The sequence below is a fragment of the Colobus angolensis genome, unplaced genomic scaffold (genome assembly GCF_000951035.1).
Source record: "Colobus angolensis palliatus isolate OR3802 unplaced genomic scaffold, Cang.pa_1.0 Scaffold112, whole genome shotgun sequence".
In the NCBI taxonomy this organism is placed as follows: Eukaryota; Metazoa; Chordata; class Mammalia; order Primates; family Cercopithecidae; genus Colobus; species Colobus angolensis.
Genome location: NW_012112253.1, coordinates 2,609,454 through 2,630,233, shown reverse-complemented (window position 1 = coordinate 2,630,233; position 20,780 = coordinate 2,609,454). Strand labels below are relative to the sequence as shown.

General features: G+C 49.4%; 1 protein-coding gene across 1 annotated transcript in view; it reads left to right on the top strand.

The window, feature by feature from the left end:
- The window catches only part of SYNM (synemin, intermediate filament protein), a 30,224-nt gene that overhangs the window by 852 nt on the left and 8,592 nt on the right, over positions 1–20,780 (top strand). The window contains exons 2-3 of the mRNA XM_011958184.1: positions 3–182; positions 7,585–7,709. Of these exons, the coding sequence (XP_011813574.1) occupies positions 3–182; positions 7,585–7,709 (305 nt within the window). The remainder of the gene's footprint in view (positions 1–2; positions 183–7,584; positions 7,710–20,780) is intronic.

The window sequence follows — 20,780 nt, the reverse complement described above, 5'->3', positions numbered from 1 at the left end:
AGGAGGCGCTGCGGCGCGGCCAGGAGAGCAGACTCCAGGCGGAGGAGGAGACCCGGCTGTGCGCTCAGGAGGCCGAGGGGCTGCAGCGCGAGGCGCTCGGGTTGGAGCAGCTGCGCGCGCGGCTGGAGGAAGAGCTGCTGCGGATGCGCGAGGAGTACGGGTTGCAGGCCCAGGAGCGGCAGGTCTGTGCACGGAGACTGCGCGTTGACCCCATACCTCCTGCCGCCGCCCCGGCACCTTGCCCTTGACGGGGTGGGGCAGCGGCCCCTTCACCAGGGGCGCGGCATCGCGGACCGGTAGGGCCCGCCCAGAGGGTGCCCAAATGGCCTGGGGACCCGGACTCGGTCCGCTGGTCCATCGACTCAGCGGGCGAGCGTCGGGCGGCAGTTGCCAGCGGATAGTCCCGTCCCCGTCATGGAGTTAGGTGGCAACTGCTCTAACTCTTGACGCGCGTGACTGGGCGCATCCTGATAGGCGACCCTGTTAGCTCTAGGTTTTCCTTCCTTTTCCCGTGCTTCGTAGACTCGGTAGATCCAAATCTAAGAGTTAACCAAGAAACCTCTCTTACTTCCAGAAGTGGCGGCTTATGGTAGCCCCGCTGTCTATAGCGCTCCTCAGGGGAAAACTCAAAGTTAATTTCCAAAACGGTTTTTATTTTGCCAATATGATTTCCCAGTTGGAAGCCGCAGTTGTGGCTCTCTGGGCGGCTGGCTTGTTTGATCTTGGGAGGGGCAGCAGCCATAACGCAGAAGAGAGCTTGATCGAAGATGTTTTGCTCACAGCACACGCTGACATCAGATCTCTGCGTAGTGTAAAAGTTGTGGGAAAGTGGGGGCCCTTTGGCAGGATGTCATTACAAGTGCAGAGTGATATAAACAGTTACTATTTCAGAGAAGCAAACCCTCTGACACTGGCGGGGTGACACCTGTGGCTGATGTAAACTATGCCCAGTCCAGTCCTAGCGTTTGGCCCCCGCCCTGCCCAGCCTCAGCCAGAATTGGAAATATTCCCGAATCACAATGTCAGTTCTCAGGAGGACAGTTGGAAATAACATCTGTACAATTTCACAAATATTTCAAGAGTACAGTTTGCAGCTGTGAGTTAAAGATTTGAGACTGACTTTAAAATTAGAAGTGAGAGGAACATGGGGGTTGTCATATGGAATGACTGGGGTGATGTGACAGGTGTCCACAGATAAGGAAATACCTGTTGATTCTCCCTGGGTCCCCAGCACTGCGCTAGACTTTCAGTATTCAAAGATCTACAGGCTAGATGCGAAATCATAGAATGCAATGTGGTACTAAATTGGGATTTAATCTTTTGAGTTGTGGATTTTGTTCGACTTCCGCCTCAATTTTTGAAAGTGTTCTCTTGGGGCTTTGCCATAGCTAGAGCAGGGACAGGGACTGATCCAGTGTGTACCGATTTCCACTTGTGAGCTCTTGTGTCCCTTCGCAATGACAGTGGCCAGAGGTCTGAGTTCCGCAGGTCCTATACCCCTTGTTGAGTGAAAGTTAAAAAGTGCCTTAATGTGGCATTCATGGAGATTTAACCAGTGGTTATTGTGACTCTCCAAAAAGGAGTGTCTGTCAAACCTACTGCCCAGGGAACCCCTTTGTAGGGAACCCTCACTACCAACTCCAGGGCTTGTGCTGTGCAGGCAGGTTTAGAAAATGCTGCTTTGAGCCATGCTGTGTGGACCAAATTCTCACTATGCGTTCACAGCCCCAGCTCACTTGGCACATTTCAGACCTTCAAACTCTGGTTCCAGTGTTCGTTCTTAGCAGCAAAGCCCTTTTCCCCCCAATGAAATCTTCAGTGGAACTCCTAATCTGAGACATATGAAATCAGAGTTCCCCTCACTGGAGGAGAGATGAGGACTTGCAAGTGCAGTTAGAATCCTATCCAGCCCTCCTTTGACACAGGGACTCCAGAGTCCACCGGGGAGGTGCTTTTCCTGAGGTCGTACCTGCCCTCAGAGTGGGGCTGGGACCTCACTCTCAGTTTCCCATTCAGCGATAGCTCTCTCTTGTTAGAATTTGCTGCTTTTTCCTAAAAGCAAAGAGTGAGGAAAATGTCAATAAGGACCTGGGTTTGTTTCTTTTTTTTTTTTTTTTTGTTTTTGTTTTTTGAGACAGAGTCTCACTCTGTTGCCCAGGATGGAGTGCAGTGGCTGATCTTGGCTCACTGCAACGTGTGCTTCCCAGGTTCAAGTGATTCTTCTGCCTCAGCCTCCCGAGTAGCTGGGATTACAGGAGCCAACCACCACGCCCGGCTAATTTTTGTATTTTTGGTAGAGATAGGGTTTCACCATGTTGGCCAGGCTGGTCTCAAACTCTGACCTCAAGTTGATCCACCTGCCTTGGCCTCCCACAGTGCTGAGATTACAGGTGTGAGCCCCTGTGCCTGGCGGTTTTTTTTTTTTTTTCAGTTCCAATTTGCAGAGGTTTTATTGTACTAAATGTTACCAGTCACTACCTTGTCCATATACTGAATCTTCCCTCAGTTAACTTAAGTCAACCCCATTTCAAATTGCATTCCAGAAGATTCAGCACCAATCACAGAGATGCTAGGAAGTATGTGAAAGAGTGAGTATGGATGATTTAACCCCAAGCCTGTAATTTTTTTCAAGTTCTGTAGAAGCTTACTATGGGGAGACTGAAAAAATCCTAAAAATGCGTTTAATTAGTATACAGTAATAAATATCTTATTACTAAGAGCCTGTAGCAAGTGCTTCCTGTGTGCCAGGTACCACAGATGTCCTTCACAAATGTGCACTCTCAGTGCCCACACTAGTGTTAGGAAGTGGGTACTAATATTAGCTCCACTTTACAGAGGAGGAAACTGAGGCACATAGGTCACCTGATTAGTAAGTAGTTAAGCCAGGATTCAGCTGAGGCTCCAGTGCCTGAGCAGCTGACCACTGAGCCACCGTTTCTTCTGTCTGTTTGATCAGAGAGAAACCTTTAACCAGTATTCTTGCATTCATAGCATAATAATCATTGCTCTTCCTAAGGGCTCGTCCGAGGTACTCTACTGATTTCCAGTCCTAAAATGCTTTTAGACCCCTCCAGCTGGCTGATGTCAGAATAGTTTGGGTATTAAAACGATTTTCTTTCATTTCTTTCTTTCTGTGTTCCATGTGCTTTAATGCCCCCTCCCCTGGAGGCAGGAGCTGGAGGCAGTAGAGGGTGCCCCCACATTGTGCCCAGCTCTCGCTGCCTTTCGCTAGCTTCTGTGGCTCAAGGGGGAAGATGCTTGCTAAGATTCTATTTGAGGGGAAACTGGTCCTTCCCAGATGGCCCATGCGCCTTCATTATATGAGGTGATAGTTGGCCTGCCCCAGGCCTGGCCTCAGATTTGCCTGAGAAGAATTTTCTGAACTGACATCCAAGTTCCCAAATGTGATCTAGATCACTTAAAGCCTGAGTAACACACCCAGGCTGCAGGAGGGGGCTTCAGAAAACACTTGAAGACATTTGTGATAGGGTGAAGACCAGCTTTACCCCGCAAACACTCAGATTTTTGCTTATGAAAGTGAGCCCTTAGCTGCTGAGGCTGACTGTTTGGAAAAGGCTTCCAAGCCCCCAAAACATGACTGAATGAAAACTTTCTGTAGATGGGACGGTGGGGTGGGATTAGGATGGGATTAGCAAAGGGTCAGTGCTCTGCAGCTGCCTTACTTGGCCCTGAATTCTGACTCTGCCGCTCTCTGGGTAGGTTATGTTCCTTAACCTGTCTGCAATTCAGTTTCCCCATTTGTGAAACAAGAGATACTGGAAGTAGCTCCTCGGGTGTACACAATTGGTTCATTCGTTCAACTAACAGCCGTTGAGCAATTTAGTGTGCCAAGCTCAGTTCTTCATGGCTGCGGATTCAGCAGTGAAAAATGCCATATAAAACAAGGAAAGTCCCTTGACCTGAGAGGCCTTCAGGTGGAAATAGTGCATGGTTTTTTGGGGATGCCTCAGCCAGACTGCTGATGTGGCTAGGGCACAGCGAGCAGGGGATAGAGTGGCCACTGCAGGACTTGGGCTTTTTACTCTGAGTGCCATGGGAAGCCACTGGAGGTTCTGAGCAGAGGAGAGTTGGGGCCTGGCTGTATCTTAATGGAATCACTGTTGCTGCTCTTTTTAAAATAGACTGAGTGGGCGCAGGGATACCTTAAGAGACTGTTGCAGTAATCCAGGTAGGAAGTGCTGGAGGCTTGGACCAGAGGTCTCAGAGAGGGACCTGCCTTCAAGTTGAAGCCAACAGCGTTTGCTCCTAGTTTGGATGTGACAGGAGAGGGAGAAATCACAGTGGCCTTAAGGCCTTGTGGCCTGAGCAACTGAAAGAAGGGGGTACCCTTTACTGCAGGGCATTGGTTAGGAGGATGGGCCTGGATGGGAGATTCAAGTTCAGTGTACGTGTGTTCAGTTTGAGATGCTTCTTAACATACCAACCTGGGATTGTAAACTATAACTTGAGTTCAGGGTACTGTCTGGGCTAGAGCTGTAAATACTTTGTTGGCATCCAATTCATGCTTATTGTTATGAATACATTTAAATTTTGTGTCTAACTGAAGTTATCAAAGTATTTAAATCCCCTGGAGCTCTGCCTTTCAAGGTTACAGATGACTGTGATATTTGTGAACTATCCCACAGACTTGCTCAATGAGCGGTAGCTCAAGTTTGGCTAAGAGAAAATTAATTCTTTTGATGTTAACAGCAGCGTGCCTTTCCTGGTGTGGAGCAAGATTTCATCATCAGTTGTGATGCTGCCCAAAAGTTCTCTAAATAGCAAAAAGGTGACCTCTCCCCAGGCTTTTGCAGCATTAGGTGAAACTGCCTCTGCTTGGGTTAGATTTAGCGTCCTGTGTCTGGGGCTCCAGTGCCTCTGTCCCTACAGACTGGCAAAGCAGAGCCCAAGTCTGAAGTTTTATTCAACAGCAGGATTTGTTGTGATTTCTGCGGAGACTGTTGGGAGCCAGTTAAGTCTTATATTCCTGCTTCCAAACGTCAACTAAATTTCCTTTGACAATTGAGGAGAAGCTGACTCACGTGGAAATGTGGTTGAAACTATACTTATTCCAACTTCAACACAGTTTGGTTTTCCTCTTTATATTTTGTGGGGTGCAGAACTATTCTGTGTCCTCTGGGAGGAGAATCTTCCTGCACACCCCTTCGATGTGACTGGGCTTTCTTGACCTGCTCAGGAGGTTTGTGGTTGGAGGGCTTTCATCGTGTTTTTTTTCTAAGTAGTTTAACAACATTTGAACTTCTTTATAAGGAATAAATTACTATGAATTTTTAATTTGTAATAGTTATGTCAAATTTCCTGTAGTAGGAAGAACACACACACATACATACATGCATGCATACATACTGCCCATCTTATATGATAACCTTGTACCTGAATTTGTATTCCCTCCAAAACAGGGGAATGTAGGATTTTGACACTGAGACTTAACTATAGAATGTGTGAATACTGTGGCTAAATTGTGGCAGTGCTGTCACCTACATCAAGGCTGGCAGTTGCTCTGCTCTGGTGAGCTTCTCTATCTGTTTGTAATGCCAGCTGTGGGATCTGTGAACGTTTTTCCACCCTGGGACATAAGCCAGTGATTTTTAAGTTTACTTCTTTGCTTTAAAAGCTAAGGGGTTTTAAACTATTTTAGTACCATTTATATTCAAAGGGAACCTAACAACAATAGCTGGCATAGAAATAGAACTGTTATGAGAAGTGGAAATATTTATTGGCTGATCATGCGTTTTGAAAAATGATAAATTCCGGCTGAGTGTGGTGGCTCATGCCTATAATCCCAGCACTTTGGGAGGCTAAGGCAGGAGGATCACCTGATATCAGGAGTTGAGAGTATCCTGGCCAACATGGTGAAACCCTGTCTCTATTAAAAATACAAAAATTAGTTGGGTGTGGTGGCAGGCACCTGTAATCCCAGCTACTTGGGAGGCTGAAGCAGGAGAATCGCTTGAACCTGGGAGGTGGAAGCTGCAGTGAGCTGAGATTGCGCCACTGCACTCCAGGCTGGGTGACAGAGCAAGACTCTGTCTCAGAAAACAAACAAACAAAAAATACCCAAAAAGATAAATTCCATGTGCAATCTTAGTAGTTCATTTGTTGATTTCACAGACATATGTATTGTGGACCCTCAGCATCTTGCCGGGTGCCTTTGGTGAAGGGATTCCAGCAGCAATGAACATAATATTCCCTCTCCCAGTAGTCTTACCATTTTTGAATTCTACAAAGATAAATGTTTATAGGTCTAGCTTAGTTTAGTTAATTAGTTCAGAAGTAACACGACTTCCCATTACAAACCAGAAGTTAAAAGTATATGGACTTATTTCAATGTTGAAATACTTGCTTGGTTAATTGTTCCCCAGAGTGACTAACAACTAGGAAGAAAACAAAACTGGAAATCGGTGCAGCTGAAGCCCATGTGTGTATTAATTAGAAGATACTGTCGACTTCAAATAGTATATTTTAAGGAGGGTAATATGATCCGGATCATTTCATTTTAAATTTAATTGAACAGCTATGTGACTTGTATGTGATGGGTGCTAGTCTAGGACCGGAATTCAGAAGGCTGTAGTATCTCCCTGCCAGGTAGAGAGGCAGGTGAGGGACCCGGCTGGGGGTGAGGGGAGCTGCAAGGAGCACCCAGGATGCCCTTACTAACTGCACTGTGCAAGTACAGTTCAAAAAAAAGTTTTATTTATTTTTATTTTATTTTTTGAGTTGGAGTCTTGCTCTGTCACTCAGGTTGGAGTGCAGTGGCATGATCTTGACTCACTGCAACCTCTGCCTCCTGAGTTCAAGTGATTCCTATTTCTCAGCCTCCCAAGTGGCTGGGATTTCAGGTCTGCACCACCACGCCCAGCCAATTTTTGTATTTTTAGTAGAGACAGGGTTTTGCCAGTTTGGCCAGGCTGGTCTGGAACTCCTGACCTCAAGTGATCCACCCACCTCGGCCTCCCAAAGTGTTGGGATTACAGGCTTGAGCCACTGTGCCCGGCCCAAAAAGAAGTTTTATATCTGAGTCTGTATTTTGTCATTTATGCCCAGAATGCATTTCTCCCCAGATTATCTTAAAGTAGCTTTTCTAAGTGAAACAAAACTGTATAAGTTTACCTGCTTATTATTGGAGAAATTGTGACTTTGGGGGGTACATTCCAGTTCAAATCTGAGTGACCGATGCTTCAAATATTGTAAAACCCCTGATTTCTAGTGTTGGCTTATTTTCCATAGCGTCTTAGTGACTGGTTCGAGGCTTTCCTAAGCTGCCTGATGTCTGAACGGTAGAGATGATTTGAATAAACTCCTAAGCATTCATTGTTAATAGAGAGTCTGAACAGAGAAGCCAGTGTCCTATCAAAATGTTCCATATGCAATAACAAACTTCCATATGGAAGAGAGAAAACATTGGAAACCATCCTGCAAATGACTGCATGTTTAATAACCCTGGATGTTTTTCAGCTCTTCTAATAATCCTGGTATGTTTTTATGGCCTTAGTTGTTGGTACCTTCAGTTCGACCCAGTAAAGCTCCAGTTCTCCAATTTAAAAGTCTATCTATTCTCTTTAGAGAGTGATTGACTGCCTGGAGGATGAGAAGGCGACCCTCACCTTGGCCATGGCTGACTGGCTGCGGGACTATCAGGACCTCCTGCAGGTGAAGACCGGCCTCAGCCTGGAGGTGGCAACCTACCGGTAAGGATGCTGTGCTGAGTTGGTCTTGATGAAGCCAGGGGGTTGTAACTTGTACATGAAGGAGACTGGTCTAGGGACCATAGCCTCTGTGGAGTCCGTGTGGCTTTGTGACAAGCAGAGAGCAGCCCTTGGCATGGTCAAGCAAGGAGTCCAAGGCCAAAAGGAAGAGGAAGCGTAGGGGCTAGCTTAGGTCGCTGAGCAGGTATCCCCTGTGTGGGAGTAGCTGAGCCTTGCCCCCTTACCTAGTGTTCGTATATTCTGGGGACTGCTGAAGAGCTTTACACATGTCGACGTGTTGGATCCTAGGAGCTAGAGACTGTGTTTACAGATGAACAGACTTTGCTCAGAGAAGTTACAGAGCTGGAAAGTGGAGGGCCAGGATGTGTTAGTGTGTTTTCACACTACTATAAAGATACTACCTGAGCCTGGGTAATTTATAAAGGAAAGAGGTTTAATTGACTCACAGTTTCTCAGGGCTGGGGAGGCCTCAGGAAACTTACAGTCATGGCGGAAAGTGAAGGAGAAGCAAGAACCTCTTCCAAGGTGGCAGGAGAGAGAGAGAGCTCAGGGGAAACTGCCACTTTTAAAGCATCAGGTATCATGAGAACTCAGTCACTATCATGAGAACAGCATGGGGAAAATCGCCCCCGTGGTCCAGTCACCTCCCGCCAGGTCCCTCCCTCGACATGTAGGGGTTACAATTCAAGATGAGGTTTGGGTGGGGACCCAAAGCCAAACCATGTCACAGAATTTGGACCCAGGAAGTCTGTGTCTATTTGCCTTTTGATTATTGCTTTGAATCTCAGGGCTCTGATGCCACCCTGTCTGGGTTTGGCCATGAACTGAATCTCTTCCAAGAGATTAGCATGGTGCGTGGTGATGTAGGGCAAATGGCTTTATTTATCAAGATATTGACTTGAATTCAAGGTAACCAACTCTGATGAAAAGGTCACAAAGGCTGGGTGCTGGGCGGGGCAGAGATGCAGTCCAGTCCCGTCCCCCTGGGTGTGGCCTGCAGGCCGGCAGAACAGTGCTCCTCCCCTCCTTGGCATCACCCCTCCCTTCCCCTGGGTGCCAGTGGGTCTTTGGTTGAGGTGGTGCCCCTTATTTCCTGGCAGCTCTCATGCTCAGGACTGCTATGAGGAGCAGGATCTGTGAAGCTTACAGTGGAAGGAATTTTAGAGACTCAGGTGTCCAACTTGCAGGAACGATAACAATAGCCAGCTTTATGGCGTCCTTACTGCCTGCCAGACGTGGTGCTAAGTTCTTTGCCACTATTCTATGCTCTGAGTCAACCTCTGAGGTGGGCGCCACTCTCCCCTCTTAGAGGCGAGAGAGAGAGGCCTGGAGGTTGGAGCTGCAGGCTGGTGAGGGGCAGAGCCAGCGGGTCTGGTGCCAAACCTGTGCCATGCCCACCAACTATGTAAAAAGGGCACAGTGCCTGCTCCATTCCCAGGATTGTGGAACATGTGTCAGTGGAGGGTGTGAGCAAGCTGTGGAAACCCCTTTGGCAAAAGAGTCAAAGTTCTGGTCATCAAAGCCATTTTCTAGTGGTGTCTCCTTAACAGGTGGGGGAGTTAAACCTGGAGAGGTTAAGAAGGGGACCAACTCCCCTGGTGAGGGCTAGAGCAGGGACCATCCCCTGACCTGGTTCAGCACATCTTGTAGGCTGCCTCTGTAATCTTATGATCATGATTTTTTTTTTTTTTTTGAGACAGAGTCTTGCTCCATTTCCCAGGCTGGCATGCAGTGGCATAATCTCAGCTCACTGCAACCTCCGCCTCCTGGGTTCAAGCAATTCTGTCACAGCCTCCCGAGTAGCTGGGACTACAGGCGCCTGCCACCATGCCTGGCTGGTTTTTGGTTTTTGTATTTTTCGTAGAGACAGGGTTTCACCTTGTTGGTCAGGCTGGTCTCGAACTCCTGACCTCAGGTGATCCACCCACCTCGCCCCCACAAAGAGCTGAGATTACAAATGTGAGCCACAGCGCCCAGCCCTGATCATGATTTTTTGCTTTAAGAATATCAAGGTGGCCTGAATTGCTTTGATGTCTATTAAAAGGGTATCTGGCTGGTAAGTGCTTGTAGTTTACATTGCAGCCTGGGCTGGCCTCGCTGTCTTTGTTTTCTGGAAGACTTACATCAGCCAGGGTTCATCCCAGCCCTCACTCCCATGAGTGAAGAGGGAGCAGCTCTATCGGGCAGCGCCTGGCCTGGGTGAGGCCTTCCCAGGGCCATGGCAGTCTGTGCAGGAGCCATGGCTTAATTGAGGAATGAATTGAGGGGTGGCCCTGGGGCCAAGGCCATGAGGGCCTTTCTGGATCCCCATTTGAGAACCTTACTGAAGCTGAGGGGCTGGTGGCTGGGGCTTAGAGAAAGGGGAAAAAATGCTGCCAGCCTGGACTTCCCAAAGCCCATTCTTGGCATTCTCCTTGGAAATCTTGTGGGGTGAACAGTTGCACAATTAAATTGGTAGGGCATTGAAACACGTGTTGAGTTAGATAATCTAAACTTTAATGTGGAAAACTTGAAAACACTCAGGCTTTATTTGGGGGAAGAAAGCATTAATCAGGAATTTTTCATTTGTGAGTGACAGAAACTCTCCTCAGACTGCCCCAAGTCAGAAAAAGAATTTATTACTCACATACCTGCAAGTCTTGTGCTGGTTCACTCTGTGTCTGAAGGAATAACATAGACTGGAACATTTGTAAAGAAAAGAGGTTTATTTTGACTCACAGTTCTGCAGGCTGTACAGGAATCATGGTGCTGGCATCTGCTTCTGGTGAAGCCTCAGGAAGCGTACAGTCATGGTGGAAGGTGAAAGGGGAGCAGGCATGTCACATGGCAAGAAAGCGAGCAAGAGAGGGTGGGGAGGTACCAGGTTCTTATTTTTTTTTTTCCTTTTTGAGATGGAGTCTCACTCTGTCACCCAGGCTGGAGTGCAGTGGCACAGTCTCGGCTCACTGCAACCTCTGCCTCCCACGTTCAAGTGATTCTCCTGATTCTCCTGCCTCAGCCTGGAGAATATTGGCCAGGCTGGTCTCGAACTCCTGACCTTGGGATCCTCCCGCCTCAGCCTCTCTTAAAGTGCTGGGATTACAGGCATGAGCCACTGTGCCTGGCCAGTGCTGGGTTCTTTCAAAGAACCAGATCTCGTGTGGACTCATAGAGTGAGAACTCACTCATTATCACGAGGATAGCACCAAGCCATTCTTCAGCGATCCACCCCCATAACCCAGATACCTTCCACTAGGCCCCACCTTCAACACGGAGGTCACATTTCAACATGAGATTAGGAGAAGACACGTGTCCAAACCATATCACATCCTTAGTTTCAGGTGCAGCTGGTCCACATGGCAGGATGGTCTCTCTCTTCTGGACTCTTCCCACCACATGGCTGGATGGGGCCTGAGCAGCTCCAGGCGTAGGGCCACCCAGCCTTGTGCCTGTGGTCAAAGGTGGGGGCCTCTCCTGTCAGCCTCTCCATCTCCGTTGGGTCATGTTCCTGCCTCAGAGCCCGTCACTGGCCAGAGGAATGAAGGGCTCTAGAGCTTTGGGGTGGGGTCCCAGCCTCTTGTGAGTCACATGGACTGAGACTGGGGTGGTGGGAGTTACCTCAAATCAGGCACTGTTCTAGGGCAGATGCCAGGCAGGCCTGGAAAACTGACTTCTGTGTCTGTGTTAGGAAATGCCTCATGCCAGATGCATCTTTTCCCTGCAGGGCAGTTGGATTTTTCTGTTTTCTTTCTGTAATAGTTCCGAGTTAGAATCAGGAAACTTATTTTGTGTCTTGTCTCTCTGGGATGTTGAGCTCTTTCCTTCCCTACTTTGTCCTGCCCCTGTTCTCCATCCTGAAAAGCCAGTGTAAACAGGGGCGTCCTGTCTGAGAGTCTGGGGCCTGCCTTTTTGGCAGGGTATTCACAAGCCCATGGGCCCAGCTTTTCCAGGGGATCGATTGCGAGCCGTTTCTGCTCGCTGTCAGCAGTCTGTCAGCCAGGACAGAGTTTATTTTGTCTGTCTATGGCTGGCATTTCCCTAACCCAATCATGGATTGATGTGGCCATCTTCTAGGAATTTAGAAGCTACTCGTGCTTTCAGGGGAGCAAGTGATGGATTTCACTGTACCTCTTTCTGCTGTCCACGTTTGCATGGGGAAAATGAGGACCCCCTTCCAGGAGCCTGCCTGACTGGCCCTGCCCTGCTGCAGACTCCCAGCCCTGCTGGGTAGGATTGCTGCAGGCCTCCCACCTCTGTGCTCTGGTTTAGTCTCGGAGATGCCCATTGATGGAAGAAAAAACCACAGATGGTTGACTAGAACCCATTCTTTTGTATAGGCCAAAAACCTAGCATTTTTGAAAATCACCAGTGCGTGTGTGGAAGACAAACCCTCGCCGTCCTCGATGTGGGTCTTTCTCAGTAGTCTGCACTGCTCCTATTCGGAAGACAGGTGCGAAGTTCCTGCTTGTGTTACTGGGCTTGTGCTCTTCTCACCCTTATTCTTTAACTAGAGTGCCCATTTGATCTCTGTAAACCTTGACCCGCCTGTGGTGGCCGTTGCCCCAGAATTGCTGAGTTGACCGTCATCATCCTGTGGCTTACTGGTTCTCATTCACATGCAAGAGAAGGGTCTGTGGCTCTTTAATGCTTAAAGCACATTTTGCTGGGATTTGTCCATTGTCCCAAGGACTCTCAAATGTACTGAACACTGGCCGGGCATGGTGACTCACGCCTGTAATCCTCGCACTTTGGGAGGCCAAGGCGGTTGGATCATGAGGTCAGGAGATCGAGACCACCCTGGCTAACGCGGTGAAACCCCGTCTCTACTAAAAATTAACCTGGTGTGGTGGCGGGCAACTGTAGTCCCACCTACTTGGGAGGCTGAGGCAGGAGAATGGCGTGAACCCAGGAGGCGGAGCTTGCAGTGAGCCAAGATCGCCCCACTGCACTCCAGCCTGGGTGACAGAGCAAGACTCCGTCTCAAAGAAAACAAAAACAAAAACAAAATGTACCGAACACCTCCCAACCCAGATCTTTGGCCCTTCTAGGTGACTGTCACAGGGAAGGAGCGACATTAAAGTAATAATATAATTGTATACTTGTAATTTCCAAAGAGACTTGCAATTTATAAATAAATACATAACTTAATAAAATAAACATAGGATAATAAAATTAAAACAAAGCAAACCTCGGAGAGTCTAAGACTGCAGGTTTGCCTTTGGCCAGTACATGGCCAGTGAAGCTGCTGGCACCTTGCCTGACAGGTGAAGATGAGATCGAGACCTCTGAGTATCCGAAGACCTGCAGCACCGTCCTACCCTTTCCTCCTGCATTGCGGGTGGCAGTGAGTGGGAGCTGTGGGGCTGGGCTTGGGGCCATGGATACTGAGAAGAGAGGAGACACACCCTGCCTGCAAGCTGGCACCAGGCTGTACTGGCTCTTGTCTCCTGTCAAGAGTATCTGCAGTTGTGTGGGGCTGGAGGTACTGATCCATTTGCTATATGATCACAGGGTCTTGCCTGGAGTGTGCGTTTTATTGCACTAGCAGCAGAATGGTAAGGGAAAGATGCTCAGAGACAGGGAGGGACTGCACCTGGGAATCTCCAGGCCCTCAAGATTCTGATTAGATTAGTGACAGGTGGAACCAGCACAGTGGTTTTAAACCTCCCCGGATGATTGTCAGGTACCACCAGGATAGAGAATTCCTGGTCCAGGGCCTCACTGCTCACAGGGTGGCAGCATGCACATTGTGAGGCATTGTAAGTTTGTTGGAAATGCAGAATCTTGGGCCTACCCAGACATACTGGACCAAAGTTTGCCTTGTAACAAAATCCCAGGTGATTTGTGCGCACACTGCTGTTGGCAGAGTGGCCCAGGGGCAGGTAAGTGCTAGGTCTTCTCACAGCGGCCTGGAGGACAAGATGAAGGATGGATTGATGGAGGAGAGGGGAAGCAGTCATAGTAGGAGGCGGGGCTTACACCAGGACCCACGCGTCAGTCTGGGCTGTTTGCAGTTGCATGTGGCAGTCCCCTTCGAGCTGCATGGGGCCTGTCCGAGGTCACAGAGTCCTGTGGAGCCACCTGGAGAGACCACACTTTAGAGAAGGTAATGACTTGGATTGGATGGAATTTGAAGCTCTGAACACTCCAGATGAGCAACACAACTCATTCCTTGAAGTCTTGTTTTGCAGAATCATGTCAAAACGAACAGTTTATCTAGTTTCCCCAACATTTTGTTACGAGAATTTCCAAAGATAAGAAAAGTTGAAAGAATAATGAGTGTTCCATTTGAGTTCTCCAATGAACATTTGACTGCATTTGCTTTATCTCATGACTGTCCACCCGTATCATCATCCATCTTACTTTTTGATGCATTCCAAAGTAGGTGCCGTTACCTCTGACCATGAATGGGTAACAGGGAGTGACAGCTGCCTTCTGTTTAGTACCTACCATGTGCTAAGTGCTTTATAGACAGTATCTCCAATTTTTATAGCTTCACCGAAGAAGCTTATTTTCCATGTGATGAAATCCAGATTCAAGGAGGTTACTTACAAGGTTAGACAACTCATAATTGGAGAACCTGAGATTTTAACTTCAGGCCTTAAACCAGGGCTGTTCCCTCCCTGCCCTGCTGAATGTGGAATTAGAAAGGAGCTGGATGTGCTGGGATGCTGGGCAGATGACGGTACAGACCTAGTCCCTGTCCTCAGTGGTAGGATGATGATGTTTTGGGTGCATTTGGGGGAGGCTGACAAGGCAGGCAGGGAGGGCTTCCTGGAAGAGGCAGTGCTTGATTCTTATAGGAAGAGAAGCTGGAAATGACTTTTTGGAAAGGGTTTTCCAGGCAGAGGGAATGGCCAGGGGGAGGCCCTGAGGACTGAGCTAGTGTGGTATTTGTGATGGTGCCAGTCTCTGGGCAGCTGGGTTTTGGGGACCTGTCATGGAGGGCTGCGTGTGATGGCTGGGTAAGAGCCACACCTGCCCTCAGCCTGCTCTGAGGCACTTGGTATGCAGGATATGATGCTGGGTGGGGGCCTGCAAAGATACTGCCAGTGTGGGCTTCATGTCAAGGAACATGGGCTGTAGATGAGGCAGCATGGATCTGGGGAGCCTGCTGCAGGCCAGGGAACCCAAAGGGCCACCAGAGACCCTCCAGCACGAGCCTTCTGGAGCTGGCGAGGGAGTTGTGAGAATCCAGGGAGGCTTCTAGAGGGATTTGAGATGGATGAAAGTCTTGAAAGAAGGGGACAGTTGAGCAGACATAGAGGAGAGAGGGAGATGGACAGTAGGGGGTAGCGTGGCAGGAGGGACACACAATGTTGAGGTAAAAAGTCAAGCATGTTCCAATAATAGAACGCACGTTCCTAGGAGGTAGTGTCGATGGTTCACTGCCACCTAACAGGGAAAGCTGTCCATGGGTCACCGCTGGATGGAGCACTTCAGACCGAGGTGATGAGAAGAGATTTGCAAAGGGATGTGGGGTTTGGGCCTCTGGGTGGTGGGGAAGTGGGGAGATGGGAATTGGACTGGCAGAAAGGAATCAGGAAGGAGCTCCAGGTGGGCAAGTTTGAATAAGAGAATAAGTTGAGAGAGGAACGTGCAAGGGGAGTGTGGAGAGGTCTGGGAATGAGGCAGAGTGCAGGGGCCTTGCATGCTGGGAAGCCTCTGTGGGGCTTTCTGGGGCCTGCGGGGGCAGTCCCAGGGCCAGCACTGTGGCGAGAGTAGGCAGTGCTGGGGAGGCAGCGGCAGGCAGAGTGCAGGAGGCCTGCAGTGCTGGGAGGGATGGGGTGTCTGGGTGGCTGCAGGGAGGCTTCCGAAGTTGCCTGCAGTCGCTAGCGCCCAGGTGTGTAGACCTGATGGAGGGGGCTGTGGCAGGAGGCAGGAGCCTGAGGGACTGAGAGGTAAGGAAATATGAGAGACGTGTTGCTGTCACCCTCTGCAGGCTAGCACAGAGTCTGCAAAGCAAGTGCTTGTGAATAGTCGGATGGTAATTGATGATAAGATGGTGAAAACCCTAGCAATGTCCAGAACCTGCAGCGTCCCAAACCCTCTCATTGCCGATGTGAAGATCTGGTCCAGATTCTACAGACTGACGACGTGCAGAAGCACAGATAGAAAAGAAACAGCCTCCCCATACACACACTCAGCATAGAGCCCAGTCATCAGCAAGAAGCTGTTAGAAAACATAATCTTTCAAAAAAGATACTCAATATTGAAACAACAAATGCAAGAATACCCAGGAGTGGACAGTGCAGAAACCCCAGAACAGAAGGATGCAGAAGCAGTGTGCATGACATGAGGCCAATCCCAGGTTTCTGGTCTGGAAGACAGACAATGAGGTCTCTGTACGAATCCAGAAAGAGGCTTTTGTGTTCTATCTTTTGGGAGATGAAAGATATTATAATTGTTCTAAATTTCACCTGAAAGAAAAAATGGAAAGCTGGGTCAAAATGCTTTTTCAGTAGAAAAATCCCAAAGGAAGCCTTCCGTCGGCAGATAGGAAAATGTAATGCAGAGATTTATTTACTGCCTGGGGTCTTTAAGGCAAAAGTCCTTTTGAAAGGTTAGGTTAGAAACAACATCAAAAAATATGTTGTGTGTGCCAGGAAGGGCATGGGAAGCTTCCTGTTTCTTCTTTCTAATCCCAGTTGGCAGAAACAGCATGTTTTAATGGAGAAAAATATGATGTGGTCTCTGGTCTCGATGTAGACTGCTAATGTAGCAACACAGAGGACTCCTGATGTTTACATCTCATCATTCTAGTGACATTTCTGATTGCTCCATTATTTTTAGGCCACCTGTACCTTTTCACATGTCTCTTCAAAGGAAAACGTTTCTTAGGGGTTTCCTCAAGGTTTTGCAGAAGTATATATATATATATATTTTTAAGTTAGATCCCACCTTTTTCGGGAAGACTTATAAAAATGTGTGAACTTATCTGATTACTGGATAAAATACTTGAAGTGAATACAATCTTGTAGTTTTAAGAATAGGGTTGGACATGGTGGCTCATGCCTGTAATCCTAGCACTTTGGGAGGCTGGGGTGGGCGGATCACTTGAGCCCAGGAGTTGGAGACCAGCCTGGGCAACATGGTGAAACCCCATCTCTACAAATAATACAAAAACAACCAGCTGGGTGTGGTGGCACGTGCCTGTAGTCCCAGCCCCTTGGGAGGCGGAGGTGGGAGGATCACCTAAGCCTGGGAGGCAGAGGTTGCAGTGAGCCGAGATGGCACCACTGCACTCCAGCCTGGGTGACAGAGCAAGATCCTGTAAATAAATAAATAAATCGAATATATAGTTGAAAGGATCGACCAGTACCTTTGGTTGCTGGCCAAATAAATGAGTTAACATTCAGTTAACCATAAAATACAGGTGATCCACAATCCTTTCCCTTGTGGACTCATTTTAATTAGCTGGAAATCAGTTTTCTTTGGAGGATGTAGAGGAGGTGGTGATGACGTGATCGCTGATGTTTAGTGAGCTCTTATTCTGTGACAGCCATGGTTCTGAGAACTTTCTGCTGCTTGATTAGTTCCTACTGCAAACCTGTGAGTTGCCTCCATTTCAGAAATGGGGAAACTGAGTCACAGTGGGTTGAGCGGCCTGCCAGGGTCACAGAACTAGGAAGCAGCAGGCCCCAGATTTGAATCCAGACATCCTGACTCCAGAGCTTTGTCCTGCATTTCCTCTCTGTTTAATAAGTAACATTTGTCTCTGTTGATTATCTGATTTTTTTTTTTCAGTCTCTAGTATTGACCTAGAGATGGCTCTGGGATGTGATTGAATACTGACCCCAGAAGGGATGCCTTGAAATGGCCCAGCACTGTCACGTTACCTCCTGTTATCCTTCCTATGAAGCCGGTGGTCGTCTCACCTTTCCCTTTCAGGTGGCATTGCTGGTCAGGGGAATGGAACTCCCCGCTGCCCCCTCCCTTCTGCTCCCTGGTCTTCCCGGTGACTGACCAGCCACGGGCCCGCATCTGGGGTGACCCAGGCGGTGCCTCTACTCTGTGTGGAGCTTGGCTCCCTTTGGCACAGTGAGGAGCCGAGGGAGGCGGTTCTGTGGCTCCTCCAGCTCGGGAGCCTCCCTTTCTTCTATGTACTTCTCCACCTGCTGTTTGCTAGGAAGCACCGTGTGAACCACCCACAGGCCCAGGCCCCGGCCCCGGCAGGCTCCCGCACAGGCCTGGCTTCTGGGAACATCCTGACAGTGCCTCATTTATGGGGCTGCACAGAGCGGTGGCCTTGTGCCCGCAGTGCTGAATCACGGCAGATTGTTCAGAAATTCCATTAGGATAATCTATCCCAGACGGAGAGCCTTGCCTTGGGGCCTGCTCAGGACACCGGGTGGCCCATTAGGGCCTGGCGCCTGGCCAGAGGCCACATTACAGCCGGCTTCTGCGCTGTGGATTTGTCTTGGGCTCCTTAATGAGGCCAGGGACGTGGATTTTCTTGCACTTTGGCTTATTTTCCTGCTTAAGGGGCCACCAACCTGTGGCGCTATGTGAAATGCCCACAATAGCCCATGACTCAGGGGATTGGCATTTCTCACAGTCCCTGAGGCTTGGGGGCAGATTTCCTCCGCCGCTCTCAAAATAACCAGGTTTGATTGCAGCCTCAGAGAACAGTCTACCCATTTCTTAAAGTGGTACAAACCTATTCCTTAAAAATGTCCCTCGCAGAGCTTTAGAGGAAATCGTAGTTTCTGGCTTCTCCTCAGAGTCTTGTTGGTGACTTCGCCGTGTAGTCCTGGGGCTGTGCGGAAGGCTGGTGGCTGCCATTTGGCTGGGTGTGCCACCCTAAGCATGAACTCAATGGCCAGTGCCCAGCCGGGTGCTCATAGATAGTAAAGGTGACGTGTGTCCCTGCCTGCTAGGATCCAGCCATTGAGAGGACACAGATGAGGGACAGCTCCTTCTCCAGCAGGAGCTTCTTACTCTCATAGGAGAGCTCTGCAGGGCCATATTGGATGAAATCACAAAGAGAATTTACTTTCATTAATATGGCCCGGAGGGTCTATCTGCAGGATTTATGCTTTCTGAAATTTGTGTGCAATACCATGGTCTCTAGCCTCACTGGGAGGCTTAGCGATATCACAGGGGAGGGGCCTGAGAGCTCAGGCTGCCTGGGTTTGCATTTTTCTCTTTATTGGTGAGCTGTGTGCCCTTGACCAAGACGCTATCTCTGTGCCCCGGTCTTCTCACCTATAGAGCGAGGATGCGGCCACAGGCCCTGGGTTGGGGGTGGCTTCGACTGTAAGTACAGACATGAGAGTGACCACAATGCATAGTGCTCAGTGTCAGCCAGGGATTGTACAGGCCTAGAAAGGGGAGGCCATGGGGCTGTATCTTGTCTCCTGAACCAGGCCAGAAGCCCCACGCAGGGCTGGTGCCTGTCTCTTGTACCTCAGGGTCCTGAACTCTATGAAGGTTTGGTGATGCTTTGGAATTCTCCTGGAAGAGGAGCAGAACCATTCCCCTTGGAGGGGTGGGGAAGACATATTTTTCCCTGGACAGCAACATACCTTTTGTTCTAACTTGGGCAGCTCAAGGGAGAGGCCCCGTGGTACCCAAGGTTGGCAGCTAAGCCAGGCTGGGAGGATCTGAACTGGAACCTAGTCTTTCTCCCCACACCCTACTCTAGCTCCTCAGCTGTAGGATGCCACCCCTTCTGCTGCTGTCATCCTGGGGTGCAGACCCTTGGAGCCTGGCTTGATCCTGAATGTTCCTCTGATTATATAGACCTCAGAACTTTCTCAGCAGTGAAAGCTGTTTGCATTCCTGGAACCTAAAATGCTTGGTCATGGAGGTGTGGGATTAATGGGTTGGTGTCCTGTTTCCTGGCTTCTGCCCTGAGCGAAGGGTTGGGGCTCTTGACTCAGGCTCCTGCACATCCCCCATCCACACACAAGTGCTCTGCAGTCACCGCTCTGGGGCGGGCCCGCTGTGTGCACCTTCGGGAGAGCGCCTCGTGCCTTCCTTGCTTTATTCCAGCTGCCCACAGGGTTCTCATGTTCATGGGGCTCACTATGTTTAACTAGATGGATATACAACTCGGTGCAGTTTGTCCAAGCTGCCAAGTCCCTGCTCGGGTGTGGGCGCCCTGCTCCGTTTTTGTGCCCAGCTCTCAGCCGTAAGATTGGCATTTCTCAGTGGGCTCTGGTTCTGGATGCCTTTTGCCGTGTGCAGTGCATTTCTTGGAACTGGAGTTAGTGACTTCACATGTTGCTCTAGCAACTGAGAAACTGTTGCACCCAGAGCCGCCAGCAGCCCAGGGGGTCTTCGTGAGTGACTCGCTGACAGGCATCCCGGTGCTAAGCCCCTCACCAGCAGGCTGGGTCTGCTGGGACCACTCTCTCCTCAGCTCTGGGATCTGAAGCAGTAGACATGAACAACCTAATGAAACCTCTATAATTTTAGAACTTTGGAGCAGACGTAGTCAAAAAAATCACCTCATTGGGTGCTTCTCACCATTTTATTAAAGGAGATAACAGGATACCAATTTGGATGAAGCGAGGCCCCTAGGACTGGCATTGGGAGGGTGCTACTGACAGGGGGCGCTTTAGCACTGCCTTTTCCATCTGCCTGCCTTCTGCTTCTTTTTGTCATCTCCAAGATGACCCTCTGGAAGGCAGTTTGAAACCACAGATGCAGTTTGGCCGCCTTACAAGTATCAGTCCCTGCTGTGCTCCTGGTCAGCCCTCTGCAAGCTGCCCCCCAAGCTGTGACTCCAGAAAGACCCCAGTGGGGGGTATAGCTGCTCTGGGGCCCTCTAGTCTGGGGTGACAGGCCATGCCTGGGGCCCACATTTCTCCAGTGCCCCCATGTTCCTGTTCCTCTTCACCCTGGACTGAGAAAGATTTCTGGAAGGGCTTGGCTCGCCAGTACTGTTGAAGCCCTAGCCTGGTCATTTTGTTCATTGGGCTAGTAGGGGTTGAGCATCATGCTGGGCGCCAGGGATGTGGCGGTGAGCAGAGCAGGCAGCCTGGCCCAGGTCTGCTGAGGCTGGTGGGTGGGCTTGCAAGCCCTGTGGTGCAGCCCTGCCCAAGCCTCCTCTTCAGGTAGAAGTCC